The sequence below is a fragment of the Silurus meridionalis genome, chromosome 17, assembly GCF_014805685.1.
Source record: "Silurus meridionalis isolate SWU-2019-XX chromosome 17, ASM1480568v1, whole genome shotgun sequence".
Taxonomy (NCBI): Eukaryota; Metazoa; Chordata; class Actinopteri; order Siluriformes; family Siluridae; genus Silurus; species Silurus meridionalis.
In genome coordinates, this window is record NC_060900.1 from 13,670,008 (window position 1) to 13,693,316 (window position 23,309).

Below are 23,309 nucleotides of genomic sequence, written 5' to 3' on the forward strand. Positions count from 1 at the left end.
TTTGCTGTCTGTTTCTGCTCACACTTCTTACCCCAGCTTCAGGGTGTTTCCATCAAAGCAGGGGGAAGAGCGCTGTCAACTTACATTGCGATTGGAGCTCAAGGAGGCGTTTTCAGGACTCCTTAAGAATTCAGGTAGCTCGGCTCCTGACAGTTGTTTTTTTTTTTGTATCGTCTCTAGAACAGCGTGGACATAAAGAATGCATGATGAAATGGTGAGTAGTCCGAGATGTTAAGCGAATGTGTGGCGGCAGAGAAAATAGCGCGATTCTGTTCAGTGTAAACGATTTCTTCTGTCGTCTACATACATAATTCGCAATTTCGGAAATGAGTGGTCGCTCGGTAATCGCTTCTTACTTCTTAATTGATGTTTTACGTTCCGTATGGCAGGACCGCCGATTCGAAACGTTACTCAGTGGATCGCGCTGTATAATGTTTTTTTTTGTTTGTTTGTTTGTTTTTTATTAATATATGATTTTATATCATCCCTTGGTACAGGAAAAGACCAGATTTGATGAGTATTAGCCTTCTGGTGTCAGGATTGTGTGGTGTGGTGTGGTGTGATTAGGGAAAAACAGGCAGGAAATATTAACAGGTAACATTGGGTCATGAATTTTGTCTTTGGAGCATCACTTCAGCTTTAGTTTCAGCTTTAAAAAACAACAACAACAAAAACAACAGATGCTGTAAGTTCTATATCATAAGGCCCAGTGACTTGTTTATCATCATGCACTGCTTTTTACGTCATTAAACTTTTATGTACTTTCAAATCCATCTTGACGGTCACATACTTTTGTTGTTTGGCATCTAGTTTTTGTCCATGTGATTAAAAATTAAATCACTCTGGAGTTAATCCAGCATGGGAGATTCTTCTTTATACAACTTGTGTATGAATTTTGGGTCTTTTAGCTGTATATATTGACCGTTTACCACAACCGTATAAACATCATTTATCTGCTCCGCTACATGGGAAGCAGTGAACCAAAGTGTTTACTCGGTGCCATTGAAAAACACATCCTGATTGATTTGAAGAGGATGTCGTGCATCTGCAACCGACTCCGAGACCATAATACGTGCATTAAAAAGTTAATTAGATTTCGAAAATTTATGTTCGCGGTTTATTGTCGAAGAATTGATCCATTACAGAAATAAAATGTTTGCTGGATGTCGTAATGTTTAACATGCAGAGATAAAAGCCCCAGAAGAAACTATTTGTTATTATTTTTTTTTTTTAAACGTTGATTCTGACAATAAACTATCAGCTCTGCATGAGACTTAATACATCTTTCTGAACTGGGAATTTCCCTGTTTTTTGATGAGTAGCTACAACTTTTTCTCTTTTCAACATTTTTTTTTTTTTATCGGGAAGCTGTGATCGACAGCGATGTTGCCCCGGCAACAATGTAATAACTCTCATTCCAGATGGACTAATGTGCGAAAGCTTGTTGAAACTCCTAAAATGAAAGGAGGTGCTAAGCAAACAGGTAACGTAATAACCCAAATCATTTCTTAAGAACTGCTCCCTTGGCTTGTTACCGAAAGACTTATTGCTTTTCCAGAGATCGAGTCTAACGAGGGGATTCAACCGGGAAAACACTGCATATGCTAATGCTGTCCATGGGTTTGTTTGTCCTCCATTATGAAAAAAACTTGTCGAATGGAAGTCTCGAAATGAAAATAGTGGATCTCGGCCACATGCTCATGACTGTATGAGTAAATTTAAACGCGAAATGTGGATTTGTATAAAGTGCAAGATCTGAAATATGCACTTTTAAAAACAAACATCAGGATACTGATTACTCTAATGGTGTGATCATTTAAAGGCAAGAATTCATTCTCAGATTAGTCATTGACGTTGGTTAGCTATGTTTCTTGGAGTACATCCATATTCTGTACAGTTGACGCACGTGATTTTCTATTTGAGACGCGAACCGGAGCCGGATCATCTACACATTCGCACCTTTTTCAGTATGACTTTGCAATTACACTGTAGTAGAATTTGTAGTTAAGTCTGTTCCTGTTTTTATTGCCTTATAAGGAAATTCTGGTAAGAGGTTCTTGCGTTTGATTCTTTTTTCATTCAATTGAGAAATGATTTATTTATTTTATTAATGCCGTCATAGAAGGAATGAGACTCATTCCATTATAAACCTGTTTTAAAGAATGCCTTGAATTAAACACATTTGGAGGACAGGATAAAAAAAAAATTATTGTAAGTTGCTTGAATTATTTTTAATCCTTCAACTAATCAGAGGCCAGTTAATTTGAGGGCTTATTCAGATAGAAAAGCATGCCTTTTAGAGAGGAAATGAGCTTAATGTCTTAATCCCTATAAAACCCTTTCCTTATTGAGTAATTCCTCTGAATGCATATTATTCAGAAACTACTTGGAATTCTTTTGGAGTTAAAAAGAAACTGTTGAAGGAGCACCCTGTAATTATACAAGTATGGGATGTAAGTAGGTTCTATGAGTTTAAGTGGAGAAGATCTTTTGCTGCCTGTCAGGAGTGCAAGATCCTACAGGGACATCGGTCTGAAGTTTAAAAAATGTAAGCAAGATCCATTCTTAAATCGTTTGACCCGAATCGAGGCGCCATTCGTCAAGGTACCGTTTAGACCAGTCTGCATTGGTTTGCCAATAACTGCGCCAAGAACCACCTACTCACACAGAAAGAGACTCTTACACTGACTTACCACAGACCTTTTCCTGTAGACTCTTAGCCCATCTTTTTTGCTCACCACTAGCAGTTTTGGGAGGCAAATGAGATCACATGAATTTTGTTCCCCCCCCCAGATTGTAAAAGACTTAAATGCATGTAGTTTTTTAGTGTTCAAAAGATGTATACAGTCAGAAATGCAATAAGACAATTTTTTGTATTTTTTGGCTATTTTACACAAATGCACATCCAAATTCCTCCGAATATGCAGCAGCGTTTGACATTTCTGCTGAAACTCCTGCGGTTATATGAACTGTTTTATGTTTTTGGGTTGGGTTCACCGGGTGAGAAGGTTAAAAGTGGACGTTAGAAGCCGAAGGCGGCTTGCGCTGTTCCATGCTGTTCTGCTGGCGACGGATTTTCTGTGGCTGAATTTGGTAAATTTTTAGACGTTCACGTCGTGTAATGCGTGCAAAGCTCGACTGGAATCCTGCAGGGGGGGTTGGATGGGAGGGAAATGAGCTCGTTTGAGCTGGCTGTGCAGCAGACGGAGTTAGGGTTGTGATCCACAGCGCTGTTGTGATACAGGGTTTGGCTGCTTTGCTTTGGAGAAATGCCGGAACACACAAACTTTTTATTTTTTTTATCGCACTCGAAATGCTCCATTGACTCCATGGCTTGTTTTTCCCTTTCCTGTCTTTCTCTTTTCCCTTTGTAGGCCCTCATGATATACAGAGGAAGGCTTACACAACACTTCCCAGAATTTGATGCTTGATTTGGGTTTAACTCGTAGACTTGCTTTTTTTTTTCTTTTTCTTTTTTTTTCCGCTCATCAAAAAAATAGGGATGTGCAAAAAATGTGTACCAAGCAGAGTCAATCTCGTAGTTGTTTTCTTCTTCTTGTCATTTCTTGGCATAGGCTACTTTTGACTTAGCATACTACCGATTCAAATCTTGGTATTAAAATGCACACAGTCTATAGTAGAAGCAGAAAGACTCAACTTATAACGGCACTGGTCCTCGTGAATTCCTCACACGCCTCTATTCTTTAGAGATTCATAATAGCTATTTACTTTGGCTTATATGTCTAATTCCCCCCTTCATCCACCGGAACGATCACTATTTAATCTCCTCTTGGCTACTGGGTCTTATCAGATCCCATGAATGTGAAAGACTATTAAGGGAGGTCTCTGGAGTCCATCGTTGGGTCTCTTTTCCTGCCCTCAGTGTTCCCAGGGAGGGAGAAAGCTCTGATGGGAATGCACAGCCAGCAGATATTTAAGTGATATTAAAGATCTCTGGCATTTAGTCATGCATTAGATGAGAAGCCCAAGGAATAATTAGCTTCTTGGCGTGACCAGTAAAGGGAGTGGAGAGCATTGTTGAGTTTGTGACCTTGTGCCTTGTAGCTTTGTATGCAGCTGTCTCAGGCTCTGTAGCGCTCTTAGCTGTGTGGAGATTTTGGCTAGAGCGTAATACCGGACTGGACAAAGACTGTAATGCTTTGACCTTTTCTTTCTGGAGCTCCATCCCTTACACGGACATGCTTTGTTTGTTCAGTTGATTTGCTTGAAAGGTTTCAGAGAGTCTTCCCCGCCTTCAATTCCAAGTATACATTTCCGAAAGAATTTCTGCCGACCGCATAAAACTGGCTCTTTATCAAACCTGCTGTTTTGCCGTAGAGGTCAAATGTACAGTCAGTAACGATCTCATCTTGGAGATACTTCAAAGCTTCTCCAACATTCCCAGTGTAATATCCCGTGATATATCTGCTTTGCTTTGAAATATTCCAACGGATTTGTATTGCGTAAAGGTTCTTCGAAAGGCTCAGGATCTTGTTTAAAGCTATTACCGCAATTATATATTATACATAATTCACCTGCGGTCTGTACACATCTTGGAGTGATATTGATAAAAGTCATAGCCGGGGGGTCTCGATGATCAGCAGATATGTTGTTTGCCCTAATTCACCATTTGGAAACATTTGTAAATGTAATGCAGTTTATACAACGTAGCCTCAGAGGAAAAAAAAAGGGGGGACTGATTGAATTCGAGTTAAAGTCTGTTTACTTGAGTCGCACCTTGAACAAATAGTTTTAGTTAAAAAAAATAGCTACAAAAAAGCCCCTGGGGGATGGGAGGTGGTTGAGTGCCATTTAATGCACTCTTTTATTATAACAAGGCGTTCTTTTATTATAACAAGGCTTTACCTATGCTTGTTTTGGCTCTTTTTATTTTTCACTCATCTGTCTGCTGTTAAACTCAGGGGGATCAAACGAGCCTGGCCACCAGTGGGAGATTCTTACTCGGCAATACACTTTAATTTTTCACACGTCTCTTATTTTGGTCTATCTGCCTCGTGCAATAAAATTGTCACACATTTGTTTTTGAAACATGCTATTTTATGATAAGCTGTATCAGTATTTTAAGTCACAGTGGCTTGCAGAGCTCGAGGCTTGTAGTGAATTGTGTAATTTAGATGATTCTCAGAGGCAGTTTTCCATTTTTTCCATTATGATATTTCATGTTATATTCATTTTTGTAAAAAGGAAAAAAAATGTAATCAACACATTGTGATGTTATCATCTGGTGATTTAAACCTCATTCTTTAATTCCTTCTCTGTTTGAAAGCAGCTTGTGTGAAGTAGGTGGAAAAACAAAAAAAAAAACACCAAGTTTGTGACTTGCAGATTAATTCTGCTAATCTGTTAAAGATTTAAACAACAGGAGCTCTTGTGTATTAATAAGACTTGAATGCTGCTGTTCTGTGAGGGAGGGAAAAAAAGTTTTCCCTAAATTCTTTGTGATACAATACTTCTTCATGTCAGCAGTGTGCTACCAATAAAAAAATGCATAGCTATGACAAATGTGTCTGCTGTAAGGTAAGGACCAGCTATCACAACTCCTAGTGCAATCAAACCCACCGGGTTGATGTGTACCCGGAAATCCTTAGCATGCCTCGGTTTAATAGCCGCTCCCCGCTTTCTGTTTGCTCTTTGCTTTAGTGGCGTTTTACTGCTTCCCACGAATCCCCCGTAGACAATTGGCTATGGAAGAACAAAGCCACCAGCATAAAGGGACGAGGAAAAAAAAAATAGTGTCACTCATTTTTTATACAAGATTGGCAGTCAGAACATTATTTATATATATATATATATATATATATATATATATATATATATATATATATATATATATATATATAACTGTAATAGGCATGCCTTCAAAAGGAACTTTGAAGCCTGCAGTGATTCCTGGAAATCACTTTTGCACTCTTAACCCTGGAGGCGGTTTTTCAACGTGTGAGAGAAATCACCTCCTTGTTGGCATCTGGAACAGGCCTTCAATGGTGTCAATAACAGCGAGCTCTTAGTAATCAGAAACACTTAGACAGCTGTAATGATTTCACACATCCGCATCTATCTGTATCCCTCGCTCTTGTTCCCCACCGCTCTCACCTAACCCCGTTCGTTCCGTTTCTCCAAGGAGACAGCGCTGCATGACTTGAAAATAGGTTACAACACTCACTCTTCCACGGGTACTTTTCCGACTTTCACGTGCACAAAGGGTGAGGAACGTCATGTGAAAAGTTGATGATGTGCACAAACTGCTTAGGAGTGGCATGAGGTTTTTAGCAGTCTCTGTGGTCTGGGCCTGTGGGAAGTTTGTGGTGGTTTAAGGACACTTCCTGTGAGAGGAGTATGACTACAGCGCAGCAAGCAAAATAGCATTGAAAAAGCAAACGCTTGCAGTGGATACAGAATAGCATTTTTAATGTCTGTTTAAGAAATACTTAAGTACAGATATAGAAATACACATACATTTCTTTTTCTTTTGGTTGCTCCCACAGTGGATCATTCGTCTCCATACCCCCCCTGTCCTCTACATCTGTCTCTTTCACACCAATACACAATATAGACAAAGAAATTGTGTCACCTGACATTTCCAGCCATATGTGGTTGTTACCACAAATATTAAGGGCACACAATTGTACAGGATGTCTGTATTTGGTAGAATGAAATTTCCCTTTCAGTCTAAGAGACCCATCCCTATTCCAGCGTGACAGTGCCGCTGTGCACAAAGCCGGCTCCATTAAGATATGATTTACATGGTTTGAAGTGGAAGATCTTCTGCTGTAGAGCTCTGACCTCAACCCTATTGAACATCTTTGGGATGAATTGGAACGTAGACAGTGTCCATCTAGGGTAGACGTGGACAAGTGGGATAGAAAAAGAGCTGACTTAAGTGTCTTGAGTTGAAGGCAAATTGCATTCTCGTTTCTTATTCTGGAGAATGAAACTTTCGCTGAGCTCTTCTTTTGCCTTTTCAGCAATATATATAAACTCAGGGTTTGTTATTTTTAACAGGAAATCCTTCCCTCTTGAACCGAATGGGCAGTGACTGGGAGGTATTTTCTCCGCACTGATTTACCAGTCTATAGTCTAGCGGTAAACGTTGTGTCGTGTTATAGGAGAATAACACCGGCGTGCGGTTTATTCTTGAGCTATGACTTTGTGTGCGCGTACGGAAGCAGCGACGATGCGAGCCGCATTAATCACACACTCGCCTGCATATTTTATGTTCATCTGGAGGATTAAAAGTGACATTCACCCGACAGCATGTCAGAGCTAAAACACCCCTGTGTGCCAGGTGTTTCAAGTCAAACTAAATGTTTAATGCACAGTGGTGTTGAACACACTGATGAGCTTTGTATCTCTTAAAACTTTCCACCGCCCTCATGACTCTTATCAAAACATTATACTGAAAAATGGATTTATAGTTAAAAAATAGACTTTTTGCTGGGTTTGTGGGACGTTTTTAAAATGTAAGAGTTTTTGATAGTACACAAAGGAAGTTTGTTTGGCGCAGGTGGATGGACGCTGCTGATTTACTCTGATGCAACATGTCAGCACAGCAGAGAAAGAATAGAATAAAACAACACGCTCTATTCATTTCAGAATATTAGCACACAGAATATCTCTTTAGTTGTGTTGCATAAATATCACAGCCACATTCATGTTCACTTTCATTTGTGATGGTTAAGATTACAGCATTACTTTGTAAAGGTTTTCAGAACTAATGAGCAGATGATGTAGATTATAAGATTATAACACAGTTTTGCCGAGAAACAAAAATATTAAGAAACAATACTAAAATGTCATCTGTCTGTCTGTCTGTCTGTCTGTCTGTCTGTGTCTATCCACCTATCCATCTGCCCATCCATCCATCCATCCATCCATCCATCCACTAATATATTATAGTGTTTGGTATACAGAAGGCAGCAGTGATACTGCGCCATTAGCTGTTTAACACATAGTTGATGTTTGGGGAAAAATATTTTTGTGTTATTTGTGTGCTTTTGAACTGCTGCTTTATTTGTGTAGTGTGTCAGAGGTCAGAAAATATCATATTTTTTCTGTTCATATGTCTGTTCAGCTTAAACATCTATCTAATTACCAAGGCCTATTGATGATTTATACTGGAGTCAGTGTGAGAGTCAGTGTGAGTGTTCCAGCTCATTAAAAGTTGATGCTTGTGACGATTAAGAAATAAAATCATTTTTTTCTCACAGTTTATATATACGGTGAAAAGTATTGCAAAGCCTAATTTGTTGGAGAAAACAGGAGTCATTGTCCATTTCTGAAAAACTAGCCATTCATTCACAATTTTCCCAGTGGCCAGTAATTGATTTTTGTTTGCCTGTTTTTTTCTATTTTCTTTTTGTTGAATCACTAAATTGAATTGCCTATTGTACAATGTTTATCCTCCAACCTTTACAACACCATTGCTTCTTCCATTGACCTTTCACAAAAAAGGTCATGTATTGATATTAGTTGAATCATATGTTTTCCTTTTTTCAGACCATTGCCAGTTTGATGTGGCACTCCAGTAGTAATCTAATTGCTCCATCTGTCTAATTATGCTGCGAAGGTCACACCAGTTGTCTTCAATTAATTCTGCAGAGTGACTGAGTACAAAGAGAAAAATTACAACTTAAATGAGTCATAATGTTAAATTAATTCTGCTAATCATTGACTGCCAACATTTCTTATTTATGCTAAACTGAATTATTCTGTTCAGTTTTCTGTCACATTTTCTCTGCCATGGTCTTCACAACCCATAACAGTGGAATGTGTATTATGTAGCCTTAATGAATATATCATTGCTGAAGTAAGTGTGTGTGTGTGTGTGTGTGTGTGTGTGTGTGTGTGTGTGTGTGTGTGTGTGTACATTGTATACATGTATGGTAGTTTTAGTATTGCCATGCTGTACTGTAAAGGGATTGGTTTGGAAATTGAATGGGATTAAGAAGAAAAATAAAGAAAGGAAGAAAGGTGCTTTATATTTGTCACATGTACTTTAAAGCACAGTGAAATTCCTTCTTCACATATCCCAGCAATGTTAGGAAGCTGGGGTCAGAGTGCAGGGTCAGCCATTATACAGTGTGCCTGGAGCACTGAGGTTTAAGGGCCTTGTTCGGGGGCCCCAAGAGTGGCAGTTAAGCGATACCGGGGCTTAAACCCCAGACCTTCCGATCATTAACTCAGGGCCTCAACCTGTGAGCTGCCACTTCTCCATAAGCACCCGTCAAAGACCTCATATACTGCCTTTAAAGCCTGTTTCTCAAAGTCCACTGATCCCAAAATGGCTTAAAAACCATGTCCTGCTCAGAGCAGGAGACTTGTTTCCTCTTTCCTTTATGCATATTAAGACTAATTGCTTAATTAAGGTTTTGTAATTTATTAAGTACATTATTTATACTATTCATTAGCTGCAATAATTACAGTATCTCACAAAAGTCAGTGCACCCTTCACATTTCAGCAACCATTTTTAGTATAACATCTCAAGAGACATTATTATACAAATGAACGTCTAAATATTTTAGTGTAGTCAATGTGCCGCTTGTATAGCAGTATAGATTTACTGTCCTCTGAAAATAACTCAACATACAGCCATTAGTGTCAAAATAACGGAACAAAAATAATTTCACCCTAAGTGAACATGTTAAAACTGTGTCCAAAGTGTCAGTATTTTGTGTGAGCAACATTGTTATGTGGCACTGCTTTAATCCTCCTGCGCATGGAATTCACCAGAGCTGCACAGGTTGTTGCTGGGATACTCTTCCACTCCTTCATTATGACATCACAAAGCTGCTGGATGTTAAACACATGGTACTTTTCCACCTTCCGCTTGATGATGCCCCACAGGTGTTCAATAGGGTTAAGGTCTGGAGACATGCTTGGCCACTCCATCATTTTCAGCTTCAGCTTCCTCAGTAAGGCAGTTGTCATCTTGGCGGTGTGTTTGGAGTCATTATTATGTTAAAAAACTGCCATTCGGCTCAGTTTCTAAAGGGAGGAAATATTCTGCTTTAGAATGTTACAGTACATGTTGGAATCCATGTTTTCCTCAATAAAACGGCAGCTCCCCAGTACCAGCAGCACTCATGCAGCCCCAGAGCATGATGCTACCACCACCATGCTTGACTGTAGACAAGACACAATACATACATACATACATACATACATACATACATACATACATACATACAGTATCTGACAAAAGTGAGTGCACCCCTCACATTTTAGCAACACATTTTAGTATAATTTCTCGAGGGGCAATGCTATAGAAATTAAACTTCAATATATTTTAGAATATCCAGTGTGCAGCTTGTATAGCAGTAGAGATTTACTGTCCTCTGAAAATAACTTAACATACAGCCATTATTGTCTAAATAACTGGCAACAAAATGAGTACACATATTTTGTGTGAGCACCGTTATGTAGCACTACTAAAATCCTCCTGCGCATAGAATTCCCCGGAGCTGCACAGGTTGTTGCTGGGATCCTCTTCCACGCCTCCATAATGACATCACAGAGCTGCTGGATGTTAAACACATGGTGCTTCTCCACCTTCCGCTTGATGATGCCCCACAGGTGCTCAATAGGGTTTGGGTCTGGAGACATGCTTAGCCACTCCATCACCTTCACTTCAGCTTCCTCAACAAGGGAGTTGTCATCTTGGCGGTGTGTTTGGAGTTGTTATGTTGGAAAAATGCTGTCTGGCCCAGTTTCTGCTACAGAATGTCATAGTACATGTTGGAATCCATGTTTCCCTCAATGAACCGCAACTTCCCAGTAGCAGCAGCCCTCATGCAGCCCCAAAGCATGATGCTACCACCATCTGAGCTAAAGATGTTTACCTTAGTCTTATCAGACCACAGGACATGCTCTTGGACAGGTACAAGATACACACATTTGTATGGTCCTGTCAAGGAGACAAAAACACTCAGTTTTGTTGGCAGTTATGTAGACTGTATGTTGGCTGTATGTTAAGTTATTTTCAGAGGACAGTAAATCTGTACTGCTATACAAGCTGCACATTGACTACTCTAAAATATATCCAAGTTTCATTTCTATAGTATTGTTCCTTGAGAAGAAGAATGGAATGGTGAGGTGAAATGTGAGGGGTGTACTCACTTTTGTGAAATACTGTATTTCAAAAGTGTGTGTTTGACGGAGAAACAGAGATAGAGAGAGAGATGGTGCTTGAGAAACGTGTGACATGTAACTGGAAAACAAAACCTCCACTAAAGTAAACAAAACCTCTCCCACAGGCGGCTTGTTGCTGTTGTTCACACTCGGATGTTAGAGAATTAGAGAGTGTGTGAAGTGCTTCACTCAGCAGGCTGTTTTCCTACTGGAGGTCCACCGTGAGCCATGGATGAACTAAGAACCCACATGCCTTGGACTTAAACATTCGAAATAAAGTCTAAAGCTGATATACTTTAGCTGCCTCTCTAACCTCCGACCATGATGCTGCATAATGTTTTACATGATCATGCATATGCTTTCCCTCATTTTTTGCCATCCGTATAAAATCTGTTTTCTGTCTATGCTAAATAAAGCGAGCCAGTGGTTGTCACATTCCAGCATATTCCAGTTTAAATTATATTTATCGTTGCGGCCTTGAGGTTACCTTGAGATGCAAACGGAAGAGCCGAAATCTCTGCAAATGTCAAGTTTCTGTTCCCGAGTGCTCCCCATGGCTGAAGTGTTACTTGTGTAGGAAGCACCAATTGCAACCAGTTTCTTAAGAATCAAGTATTGCTCTTACCGTTTGCTGTTTTGTTTTTAGATTAGATCCTGTGCAAGGCTTCCTGTGTATTGTAAGAGAATATGCACAGTGTCATCAACCCAGCCAGACTGAATCTGTGAAGGCCTGGTTAAAAATAAAATGTCTACAGTATAAAAAACAAAAGGCTTTTAAAGGTCTGACAATGACTGTCCTTTCTTTTCACAAGAGTCAATAAGTTGTACTACTTGTATATAATATTCCATGGCCAGATGTGATTGTGGACGTTAAAGCAGAATCTGTTGTGGTCTCCTTCTTGCTGGTAAACACTTGTTGCTACAGTGATAGCGCTTGTATGAATGTTGACGAAGCCTTTAGGTTGTCCTCGAAGTCAGACAACAGACAGAGACCAAAGAGAGAGAGAGGAAGAGGAGACACATGATGATGATTAATGCCCTTGTTTTGAAAGCTAGTCAAGTACAGACAGCAAGCAGCAACTCCCCTTCCCAATAGCACTGTCTATGAACTAACACCCACTGACGTCTCACACGCTCTGGGGGCTTTTCTTACAATTACAGTTTCTTGAGTAAATCATTAGATACAGTGCATGTCTGCAGTGACTGTAAGGGATAGTGCCACAAGGGCCTCGTTCTCTTCGACTCCCAAATCTTGCTCATTATAGGCAGACAGAAACACACTCCCTGTAGCAGTTGGCACTTGACAGAGGTGCTTTGCCAGGCTGGTGATGGTTATTAATTGTTTTTTCACATCAGAAAGTAAGAAGCAGGTGACACTAATTCCACCTCATTCCATTCCAGAAGTTCTGAGGTTGGTCCTCTATGGATCATACTTAACTGTCCAGCATATTTTAACGATGATTGATCAAACAAAGATCTGGAGAAATCTTGCTCTAAACCAATCCCAAAGCTATGTCTGCAATGTAGCCGTGTGCATTATCCTCCTAAAAAAAGGCCATTGCCAGTAGGGAATAGTGTTGCTGTGAAGCGGTGCATTTGACCTGCAATCATTTTTAGGTAGGTTGTACGTGTCAAAGGAACATCCACATGAATCTCAACACCAAAGGTTTATCAGCAGAACATTGCCCAGAGCATCACACTACCTTTATCGACTTTCCTCCTTTTGCCACCTTTCAATCACAGCCCCGGAGACTGCACAGGCACTCTGACGGTCATGAAGCTGTACAGGCCTATACATAGCAAACTGAGATCAGTGTCAGTGGTGGATGAATTACCCAAATCATGTAGTTAATTTAAAGTAGAGTAAACTTTCACTTGAGTCAAAGTACAAAGGTTTTTGCCTTTAAATGTACTTAAGTATCCAAAGTACTATGATTTATTATGGCTATAATGTTCCTATTATCATTTTTGTCACAAGACTCTCTTAATCAACTCTGTTTATGTGAAAAGACTCTGTTACTCTCAGCACATCAATCTATTAATAGAAAGATATTAATGAGTCAAACACTAATTGATATCTATTGAATATTTGGATTTCGAAACAAAATTGTGTCAGTAATTTGTTCTATCACATATTGCTCTCAAAATGTTCTGCTTGCTGTTCAACTGACACTGAACTAAATGTTCATAAGTAGAAACCACCAAGCGCCAATCAGAACAAGTTCAAAACCGAGCACGCTCTACCCTGATTGGCGGCTTGCTGCGTGCTTGACCAGTTTGTACCCACTTATAAAAAAAAAAAAAAAAGAAAAAGATTAAAAATCGTAGTGTAGTTAAAGTAAAAATCTCCCCAAAAAGGAATACTACAGTAAAGTACAGATACGCAAAAAAGTTACTTAAGTACAGTTAAGAATTACATTTACTTCATTACTGTCCACCACTGCTGTGTGTTCTGACACCTTTCTTTTAGAGCCACCATCAACTTATGCTCAGCAGTTTGTTCTACAGTAGCTTTTCTGTGCAATTGGACCAGTTTGACTGCCCTTTGCTTACCAGTGAGCTTCTGGTGCCCATGACCTGATGTAATGTAGACGACCCACATGTCTAGCCATTACAATTTGTCTTTGTCTAAGTAACTTAGATTCTTACGATTGCCCATTTTTCCTGCTCTCCACACATCAACTTTGTGAACTTTGTGAGTGTTCATTTGCTGCCATTCAAACAACATAATCAGTGTTATTCATGTCGCCTGTTAGTGGTTTTATTGTTATGGCTGATCGCTGTGTATAATATGTTTATACTCCTCGTACACTTTGGCCTTTTTGCGGAGTAGTGAAGCATGAATTGGCTTATGGTATGAATATGTGTTGTGAATGAAGGCAAATGTGTGCTACCTCTGGTAATCATGCAGCAGGCTAATTGATAGTGTCATACTACCTAACCAGACAGCAGGACCAGGCCATGTATGACTGAGGCTTCATCAATACCCAACCTCCAAATCTCTTGAAAATACGTTGTAAGCTTAGATTTTCACAAAAGTTATAAAATTAATTTGAATAAGGGGTTTAAGTGTCTCGGAAAGAGTCACCAAGTCTCAAATCTCTTATCTTTCTTATCTTAATTTTGAGCCTTTTTACCATTTTAGTCACCCTGAGTTACATCCAGACAATTAAATCTTAATTCTTTTCTTTCTTCACCACTGGTTTTCACATGTCCATATTTAGAGCGAAAAACAGCATCCAGTCATTCAAAATTCAAACACCATGCCAAAATACCTATTTAGCATAAACCTTTTTAATTAGCTGTTTTTTCTTCTATGTCAGGAAAGCAGCCAGCTGAATTCAGCTTGGTATTTTTTTTTGTCTGTCAAAAAAACAAACTTATTTATTGTTTTACTGGGTAATTTTTATTTATTTTTTTAAATGGGAGAGTTTCTCTTAATATCAGATGCATAGTTAAAATACTGGATTTGATGCAGTTTTCTTCATCTTTTACTTGATTATTAGGAGGGACCCTTCACTTATCCCACTCTGAGCTTTAATGACCTGGTGCTTTTGTTGCTTTTTTAGATGGAAATGTTATTTGACGCCACAGCTAAATGGGGATCGACCCAGGCACAGGGTGGTGTGGGTCTTTTTTTTTCCTCTCCTTTTTTTCAAAATCTCTCCTGACACAACAGTCTAACCTTTATTTATGATGAAAGGCAGCCTAATTATTTCCTTTTTAGCTCCCCAGTAGGAATAGAGCTTGTCCTCTATCTAACTAGTGCTTTTTGTACAGTCAACATCCTTAAAGATTTTTCAGAAATTCTTATTAGAAGCTCTTTAGCACTTTGGAATTTTTTTTTTTTTTGAGCTTTTAGACCAGGTGCCACTTTTGGCAAGATCCTAGCGTCTCTTTGCACTTGTAGGAAGTTTATTCGGCGATATTTGGGGCTGTAGTTTTTGTATGACATGCAGTTTTGCCATTGACCTAATCTGACTTAATGATGCACAAAAGCAGAAGCACAGCATGAGTTTCTCGATTTACAGGCAGGATTTTGATTATCACAATCAGAAAAACGCAGGGGGATTCAGGTTGCCTATGAATATTTATCTCATTATTGTTAGCTTGGGTCATAGCTAATCAAAATCCTCTTTCTCTCTCTCTCTCTCTCTTTTTCTCTTTTTCTCTCTCTCTCTCTCTCTCTCTCTCTCTCTCTCTCTCTCTCTCTCTCTCTCTCTCTCTCTCTTTCCCAGATATTAATGTGGTTTGGTCTGTTTATAATATGTTCTTCCATGTAATCAAAAGCAGCTTAAATACAATGATATGAAACACTTGTTTGGATTTTCTGGTTTTGTTGGAATATTGAGTTGACACTTTAGTGTATTGGTATCTTTAATAAGGAGATGGCATTGATCTGATCTCCAGTATTAATAGCAGACCAGTACCAGCAAAAACCTGCAACTTCGGATATCAGATCCTTTAACAAATGCATTTAGAAGATTGGAATTGGATTCAGAAAAGAAATTAATTTTTAGGACCCGAAATTCTTGTGCATATAAAAAGGCTAGATTTTTTTTTTGTTAGGATTGATTTACTAGATTTTCTTATTTTCTATCTATCTATCTATCTATCTATCTATCTATCTATCTATCTATCTATCTATCTATCTATCTATCTATCTATCTATCTATCTATCTATCTTTAAAAAAGTAAGCTTTCAATATTGGTATTGTTCCAATTTATTTAATTTTCTTTTTGCAATTTTATGCTAGTATCCATGCTTTTTAATACTTCTTTGTGTAGGTTATAGTATTCTGTATTACTATGTTTCAATAGAAGAGGTGTTTTTAAGCAAAAGGAGAGACAAATATATACAAAGAACAGGTGGAGTCATAGTCAAAATATTATGGCTGGAAAGTCAAAATGCTGACCTACAGTGTGTCAGGAACATTTAGTGTCACCTCTTCTGGTGAATATTTGTGAAATTCTTCTTTCGAGAGAGATCTTGACAGAGCACTCATCTCCTCGCTGAATTATTGATGGCTTTATTGCGCAAGTTGAAAGCTCACGCCCGTCAGATTGTCGTGATAATGATGCCGAGTCCGGCGTTCGGAAAGACACACCCAAAGTCATTAGCACACGTCACTCAAGCGATTTGCCAGAGAGAAAGCGGGATGTACATATCGATTATCATTCTCCCTCTGCTTGCAATGAAGTCAAAATGGGATGAAGGCGAGTTAATAGGAGCAGAGGATGATGAATAGACGGTGAATTATATCGGCACAGGCGCGCCCACAGAAGCCTCTTTAAAAATCATATTATTTCCCAGGAGTCACTGAAGAGAAATGTGCATAGAACGTGTCTCTATTTTTTATAAAATGACTTTGTGGGTTGCATGAAAGCTCAGGATGATGAGGCTTTGTTGCCAGTTTCGGTTTTACAACGGAATCAATTTTCAGATCTGTACAATTCAAAATGTTCTAGATAATCATTTGGAAGTAAATCTTTGAAAAGGTTCAACTACCTTTAAAACTGGGCCAAGAAGCAGACAAGCGATCCCTCGGTTGTTTGGCTCTGTGTTGCTACAATAGCAGATGGGAGCTTGATTGAAAACCGGAGTATGTTAGTAGGCCTGCGTCGTCCACACATTCACGCGCACACACACCTGTTCATCCGCCTCTCTCTAATCCTCACAAATCCTCCGCTGGGTTTCTGGAGTGCAAGCAGCACTGTGACCTCGGAAGGCTACATCTGTTACAGCAGCATCTGGACTCCTTCCTGCATGCTAATCGAAGGAGCTGCGGTTGACGTCTCTTCGAGTCGAAGAAATTACTGCGCTCTCGGAAGGGCGAGGAAAATGCGAACGAGGAAATCCAAAAAAATTGTTATTCACACAAGGAATAGCTGTTAGAGAGAAATCTTGCTCCTAGAAATTTAATTATCTTATTGGCAAAGCTCGGCTTCCTGGTTTGCCCGGATCTTTGGGTTTTTTTGGTGCCAGCAGTATTTCAGTTACTGCATTAACACCATTTTATAATCAGCCAATCATAACAACTACGTAGCCAACATGCCAGAATTCATACTAATCAACACTGCGGAAACTGGTGCAATGCCAGTGTTGGGATATAAACTGTGTCTTTCTGGTTCATACAGGCAACAGTCAAAACCATGGGTGTGTTGTAGCAACTGATACCTTCTCATATTTCTAAAGCTCATAAGCTTGTGTGACCAAAAAATTTTATATACTCGTTTGTATATACAAATATTGTTCCTAATGCAAATGTTGCGATAATTAGCTCAATAAGCAGGTCGTTTGCATAGCATGCTTTTAATTTTTGCTTTATTTACTTTTTACCATTCTCAATCTGTGAAAATTCACAACTGTGACTGGATTTAATAGCATGTCCGGAATGCTTTTCTTCCTTTTATACCACAGCGATTTGCCACCAAGTCCATTTTCTGGCATCTAATACTAGTATTCAGTCACTGATTGGCCATAATAGTCAAACCACTGACCGGTTATGTGAATAAATCTGATTATCTTGCTATAAAGGCACCTGGGATATACTGTGTTTGGGCAACAATTGAACAGTCAGTTCTCAAAGTTGACGTGTCGGAAGAGAAAAAAATGGGCAAGCGTATGGATCTGTGCAACTTTGGCCGAATTATGATGACTTGATAACTGGGTCATTATAATGGGGAGGTGGTAGCTTAGTGGTTAAGGCTTTGGACTTTGACCCCAAAGGTTGTGAGTTTAAATCCCAACCACACAAAGCTGCCACTTCTGGGCCCCTGTGCAAAACCCTTAACCTCATAGCTGCTCATTTGTATGAGATAAATGTAGTTCGCTCTGGATATCGGCATCTGCTAAATGGCATAAAAATAAAATAAAATAGAAAAATCTCCACATCTGTGTGTTTCCGAATATGCAGTGTTTACTATGCGGGATGTGCTGGACAAACAAGTCCGATTCATGGAGGCACCTGTATTGTTGTCGCAAGAAGGAAATGCATAATAATAACCAGGCAGTTTTAATGTTAGGGCTGATTGGTGTATATCGGTATGTTGATGATTTTTATATTTTTTTTAATGTCCCCTAAACAATTTGTTGCCCATTCAAAGATGCTGCTCACGTATTCACGTTCAAGAACGCAAAGCCCTTTTCTTGGCTAGCTCTGATTTTTGCCTTTGACATGTCATTACTTCCATCTGTTCACCAATCCTTGCCTGTAAAAGACTCTTGTTGACACAATATCGCAAGAAAGAGAAGTTTGTAGGATTTATATAGAAATATCATTGTAACCAGAAAAACTGAGTCAAAGGTCTAAAACAGTATTTTCTTCAACAGCTTACCTTCGTGCCTATTTCGTGCATGCACATGAATAAAAAGTAGTACTAGGTTGTTTCAGAGGAAATAGTCTGCTATATTCAAGGAAACTGGTTATGCTAGATGAAGTGAAACCCATTTTAAGCACTGGCTTGCATTTCTCCTTTCCTGTTCTCGCCATCTATTCATTGGTGTAAATGAGGCACTCAGCACGGCACAGGACATTTAGAGGACACAGACAGGGCACCAGGCAGCCAGTGGCCGTCTAAGCCAGTAAGCCAGGCGTTTCCAGGCTGTACAGGAGTGGCACGTTGACATCATGGTTGAATCCCAGGCACAGCTGTTGATACAGGTGCTAATACGATTACCGGCACATGGAAAACAGGTTTGTTCATATTGGCGCTGCAAACGTATGCTAAAAAGGGGATTAAGAAACTGGCAGTACTGGCAAAAAAAAGTGCTACAAGTGGGGTGTATATGCTAATCACTCTGATGACTGCGTGTCACTCTAGGCAGGAATGAGTCACGTCTTTTGGCTGTTATTGTAGCTGTGTGTTTAACTAATAAAAAACGAGCATGTAGGACTTCTCAGTTGTACATTCGATCAGTTCAACACAGCTGCTCTTGACGGTTTGGCGTTGCTCAGTGTAAACAGCATTAATGCCTACAGTATGTGTAGATGTACTGATATTATTTTGCACACAATTTGTGCACTTTAATTGATGTATCAATTTGACATAATGGAATTGATTGCATTACTTTTTCAAAAAAAAAAAAAGCTTGACATTTTTAAGGAAATGACCAGAAAGATTATTGCTTTTCGAGTTCACTTTCCTCTTGTCAAATGTTGGAGGTGGCTCTGGCTTCTTGGTGGAAGTTTGGTCCAATCCAGTGCCTGTGGTGTGCAAATCCAACATGCAGGAAGACCCCTTGCTCAGTTGATCTCTTGACACTTCTTCATGGTTGCTGCGTTCCATGCTATTTGAAGAGTCAAACTCAGGCAGCTCCCTAGTTCTCTGATAATCCTTAAGAAGAACGGCCAAGTGCTTTGTTTGTGTTTTACACCTCAAGTCTTTATTGAACGGTTATGACAAAGAATACTCAGTGTGTTCAGAAAGGTTTCGTGCCTGGGTATGGGAGAAAAAAAACTCTCTTTGTGTTCTCACATGACATTTTTTCTTATTATTTGATAATCAGGGAAACAGTATGTGTGTACAATAATTATCTCATTAAAGAAACAGACCCATTAATAATATTCTCTATGGTAAAAGACCCAGCAGAATAGACTTTGCAGGCCTTTGGCAGATTAGATTGACAAGGCAGCACATAGAGGCTGAAATCTGATTGGTCGAGAAATTCTAACATACACGTAATGGAAGCTACGAAATGATGAGAATAGACTGTTGGGAATAAATTAATTCAATTTCATGTAAGTCAGTGCTTCTGATAGTGTTTAGATCAGCAGAGAAGGCTTTGCTGGCTCTGACCTCCTGCCACTGAGCTATATATATATATATATATATATATATATATATATATATATATATATATATATATATATATATATATATATAAAGCTAATAGAAAGTACTACCGTTATGTTGTTAAAACTGTGACCATTGAGCTTGATCTTCATCTTCGGGAAGAGGGTGAAGCCCGCAGGAGAGTCATATCTGGTGAGCAGGTTGGGTGCGGAAATGAGATCATGTTGTTTCCAGGGAGAAACTCGCGTGTGAGAAGAGCTCAGTGACTGAGTGCATTGCTATTTGTTCTACCTTGCTGTCCATGATGAAATCGCAATCCTGGTAGTGCACGGGGTCAGAATAGCACCCAATGTACACATGACCATGTCTTTTGACACACTGACTTATAAAGTTCGGTGCACCCTGTGATCGTACGTGCAGCCTTGTGCTGCCATCTGTTGCCATTTTATAAAACTAGTCTCGAAAACTTTTTATTACCACCTAATATTAGCAAGTAAGCAGTGATGTGTAGGAAAAAATGGCAATTTATAGATGACAAGGCTAGATGTCTGGGGTCCAAAACAGCATGTCTTGTGGTGGGTTCTTGGTATGCAGTGGTTAATATACAGCAAAAATGTTCAAAAAAAGGAAACAACACAATTGATGTGAATGGGAATGAAGGCTAACCAGTCTGATCCAATAGAAAAGCTACTGTAGCGCAAATTGGTGAAAAGGTTCATGAGAAATGTGTCCAAACACACATTGCATCACAGCTTCATGCGTTTGGAGCTGTGTAGCTTCATGACTGGTTCGAGCAGCCATGCTGTGATGTGTACAACTTGACCATGGAGCAATGAAGGAGACGTTTTGGTCTGATGACCTTTTTTGTATGTTAAGTGGACAACCACACACACACACACACACACAAATTCTGGTGATGACAGTTTCTTCCAGGAATCATTTCATCTCTCCTTTTCAACATGGTGGAGTATGCATCTAGCTCATAAGCGGGACAGATGGAGTTGTTGAGACAGTGTGTTTTCCGTATTTAGCCCTGTGAGAGTAGTGGACTTACAGAAATATGAGCTCTCAACACACTAAGAGCCTCCAATACCTCACTTCAACATTACTTAACCACATCAGGATGTTCCAGGACACACTTTAAAGCAAATCAGTGACCTGAGTCTGACCCAGATCTGTACAATAACACCTTACTGTAAAAAGAAAAAAGAAAAATAAGGGGGGGTTACACAAGCTCATAAAAGATGATGTCTTTACTTGTAATGGCAAAATGTGTGTTATTCTTTTCCTGGTGCACAGAAAATGTGAGGTTTCAGCAGCTTTAGGGTGAGAACGTGTGTAGCTATGTGGTCTCCTGGTTTTATTAAAATAGCAAATTTGAAAATGTGCAACATTAGTTTTATTAGCAATTCAAGCCTTTACTATTTTGTTGTTCTTATGAGAAAAGCTGGGTTTGTTATTAGCATTTCTGGCAGAGTCCATATTTAAGGCTTGGATCCGCCAATATCGTATGTAGTGGTATGCGAATGAAAAGAAACCTAGACATTATCTGTCTGTTTTTCTGTCCGTCTATGCATTGATCCATCCATGCATCTGTCTGTCTGTGTGTCTGTCTTTCTATTTGTCTATCCATTGATCCACCCATGCGTCTGTCTGTCTGTCTGTCTGTCTGTCTGTCTGGCCATCCTTTGATCCATCCATCCATGTGCTTTCTGTCTGTCTGTCTTTCCGTCTGTCTGTCTGTCTGTCCATCCATCGGTCCACCCATGCGTCTGTCTGTCTGTCCATCCATCGATCCATCCATGCGTCCGTCTGTCTGTCTGTCTGTCTGTCCGTCTGTCCGTCTGTCTGTCTGATTGACTGACTAGAGCTCGTCAATCGGTTTCTTGTTTATTGTATGCATTGCTGACTGTTCCCTAGAAAAAATATCGATCCCATTTGGTGAAACATGACCAGTGATTTTTCCTTCAAATGTGTTAAAAAACACACTTGTTTACCCAAAGCATTGGTTATTTTAAGGTCATTTTGATAAGTAATAATCATATGGATCTGGTCTGTTGCATGAAATTATATTGGAAACCTTATCATTAAATTTGAGGGACATGTTCCTTGATTTAAAGTCGAGAACAGTAGGAAGAGAGCAGAGGAGTACTGTAACGAGGGTTTGAAGGCTATCTTGCTTATTGAGAGTAAAAATATTTCGGCGCACAGACGTTTCCTGGGAAATTAACCTTTGCTGCTTCAGTTAATAGGTTTTTTTTCATTAATAGTATAAAGTTCATTTCACTCTTTGCCAATCGAAAGAACTACTTACTTTCAAATCACTAATTTTCTCTTCGGGACCTTTTTTTTTTTTTTTTTTTTTTTTACAGTGCCGGAACTGCCTTGTTAGAAAGTATTCGGCATTTCGCTGACACATCAAAGTGCACCTGAGAGTGAACTTTCCACCATCAGTTTCAGGAATTGTGGCTCTTTGGAAAGAGGAACATGACTGTACACGTGGGTTTGACAGCCTGAATCCTGCACTACAGCTAGTGTGCTTTCCAGTCTCGTTAGGATTGTCACAGCGCGTGTAAAATTTCACCTCACGTTTAGAACTTCGAGGCAAATGTGAACCGAGAACGCTGACTCAGCGCTGAGAAATGATGAAAGCAATAGGGCAGCTCTATTAGCATGATGGGTTTGAAAGCAGCATCTGGAATTTTTTTTTGCATGCCCAACATTCCTTCCTTTACCTACATCGTGCTCTATTTTTCACTTGCGGTCTTTGCCTGACTACATCGTCACTTCTGATAGATCCTTAAACGCGTCTAATTTTTCACAATCCTGTCTCTGTTGTGTCAAATAATTATTTTTAGGTGCTATTAAAGCCAGTCAAGACAAAGTCTGCTTTATTAATTAGCGTCATCGCGTGTGTTGATCTAAGACAGCGCTATTTTTGTGTAGTCGGCATAAAAAGAGTTGTTTTTGGATGGTTAATCGTGGCCGTGGCCACCCATCAAGACATTTCATACTGTAAAGATAATAACGGCGGGTACGTTCTTCAGGGTTTCCCCTCTGTTTTTCTTAAAACCGAGGTGATGAAATTTGCAAATTAGTGCTGAAGGTGCTTAAAAAAAAGCAAAAAAAAAAAAGCATTAAAAGCCCTGAAGGAGTGTTTGTATGAACAGGAAATCCAGCCGCCATTGCTCTTGGCTGCCTGTTGACAGGCGTGAAAATAAGTAAAGACAGGCTTGTAGGCCGTATAATCCTCGTTAGGAGGGAGTAAAGGGAATTTTCACAGCGTTCATCTCCGCAGAAAGGAGCACACTTGTGTTGAAGTCGATGTCAGCAGGCAGAGGAAGAAGAGAAATTTTCTATCCTC

The 23,309-nt window shown here is 39.4% G+C and overlaps 1 protein-coding gene across 3 annotated transcripts in view; it reads left to right on the forward strand.

Annotated features, from left to right (window-relative positions):
• Positions 1–23,309, forward strand: part of fbxl17 (F-box and leucine-rich repeat protein 17) — a 235,068-nt gene that overhangs the window by 97,159 nt on the left and 114,600 nt on the right. The window contains exon 8 of one of the 3 annotated variants that reach the window (XM_046871166.1): positions 11,275–11,544. The exons of the other annotated variants lie outside the window; for them this stretch is intronic. Coding sequence (XP_046727122.1) covers positions 11,275–11,317 — 43 coding nt within the window. The 3' untranslated portion in view covers positions 11,318–11,544. Of the gene's footprint in view, positions 1–11,274; positions 11,545–23,309 lie in introns of those variants that run through there. 3 annotated transcript variants of the gene reach the window in all.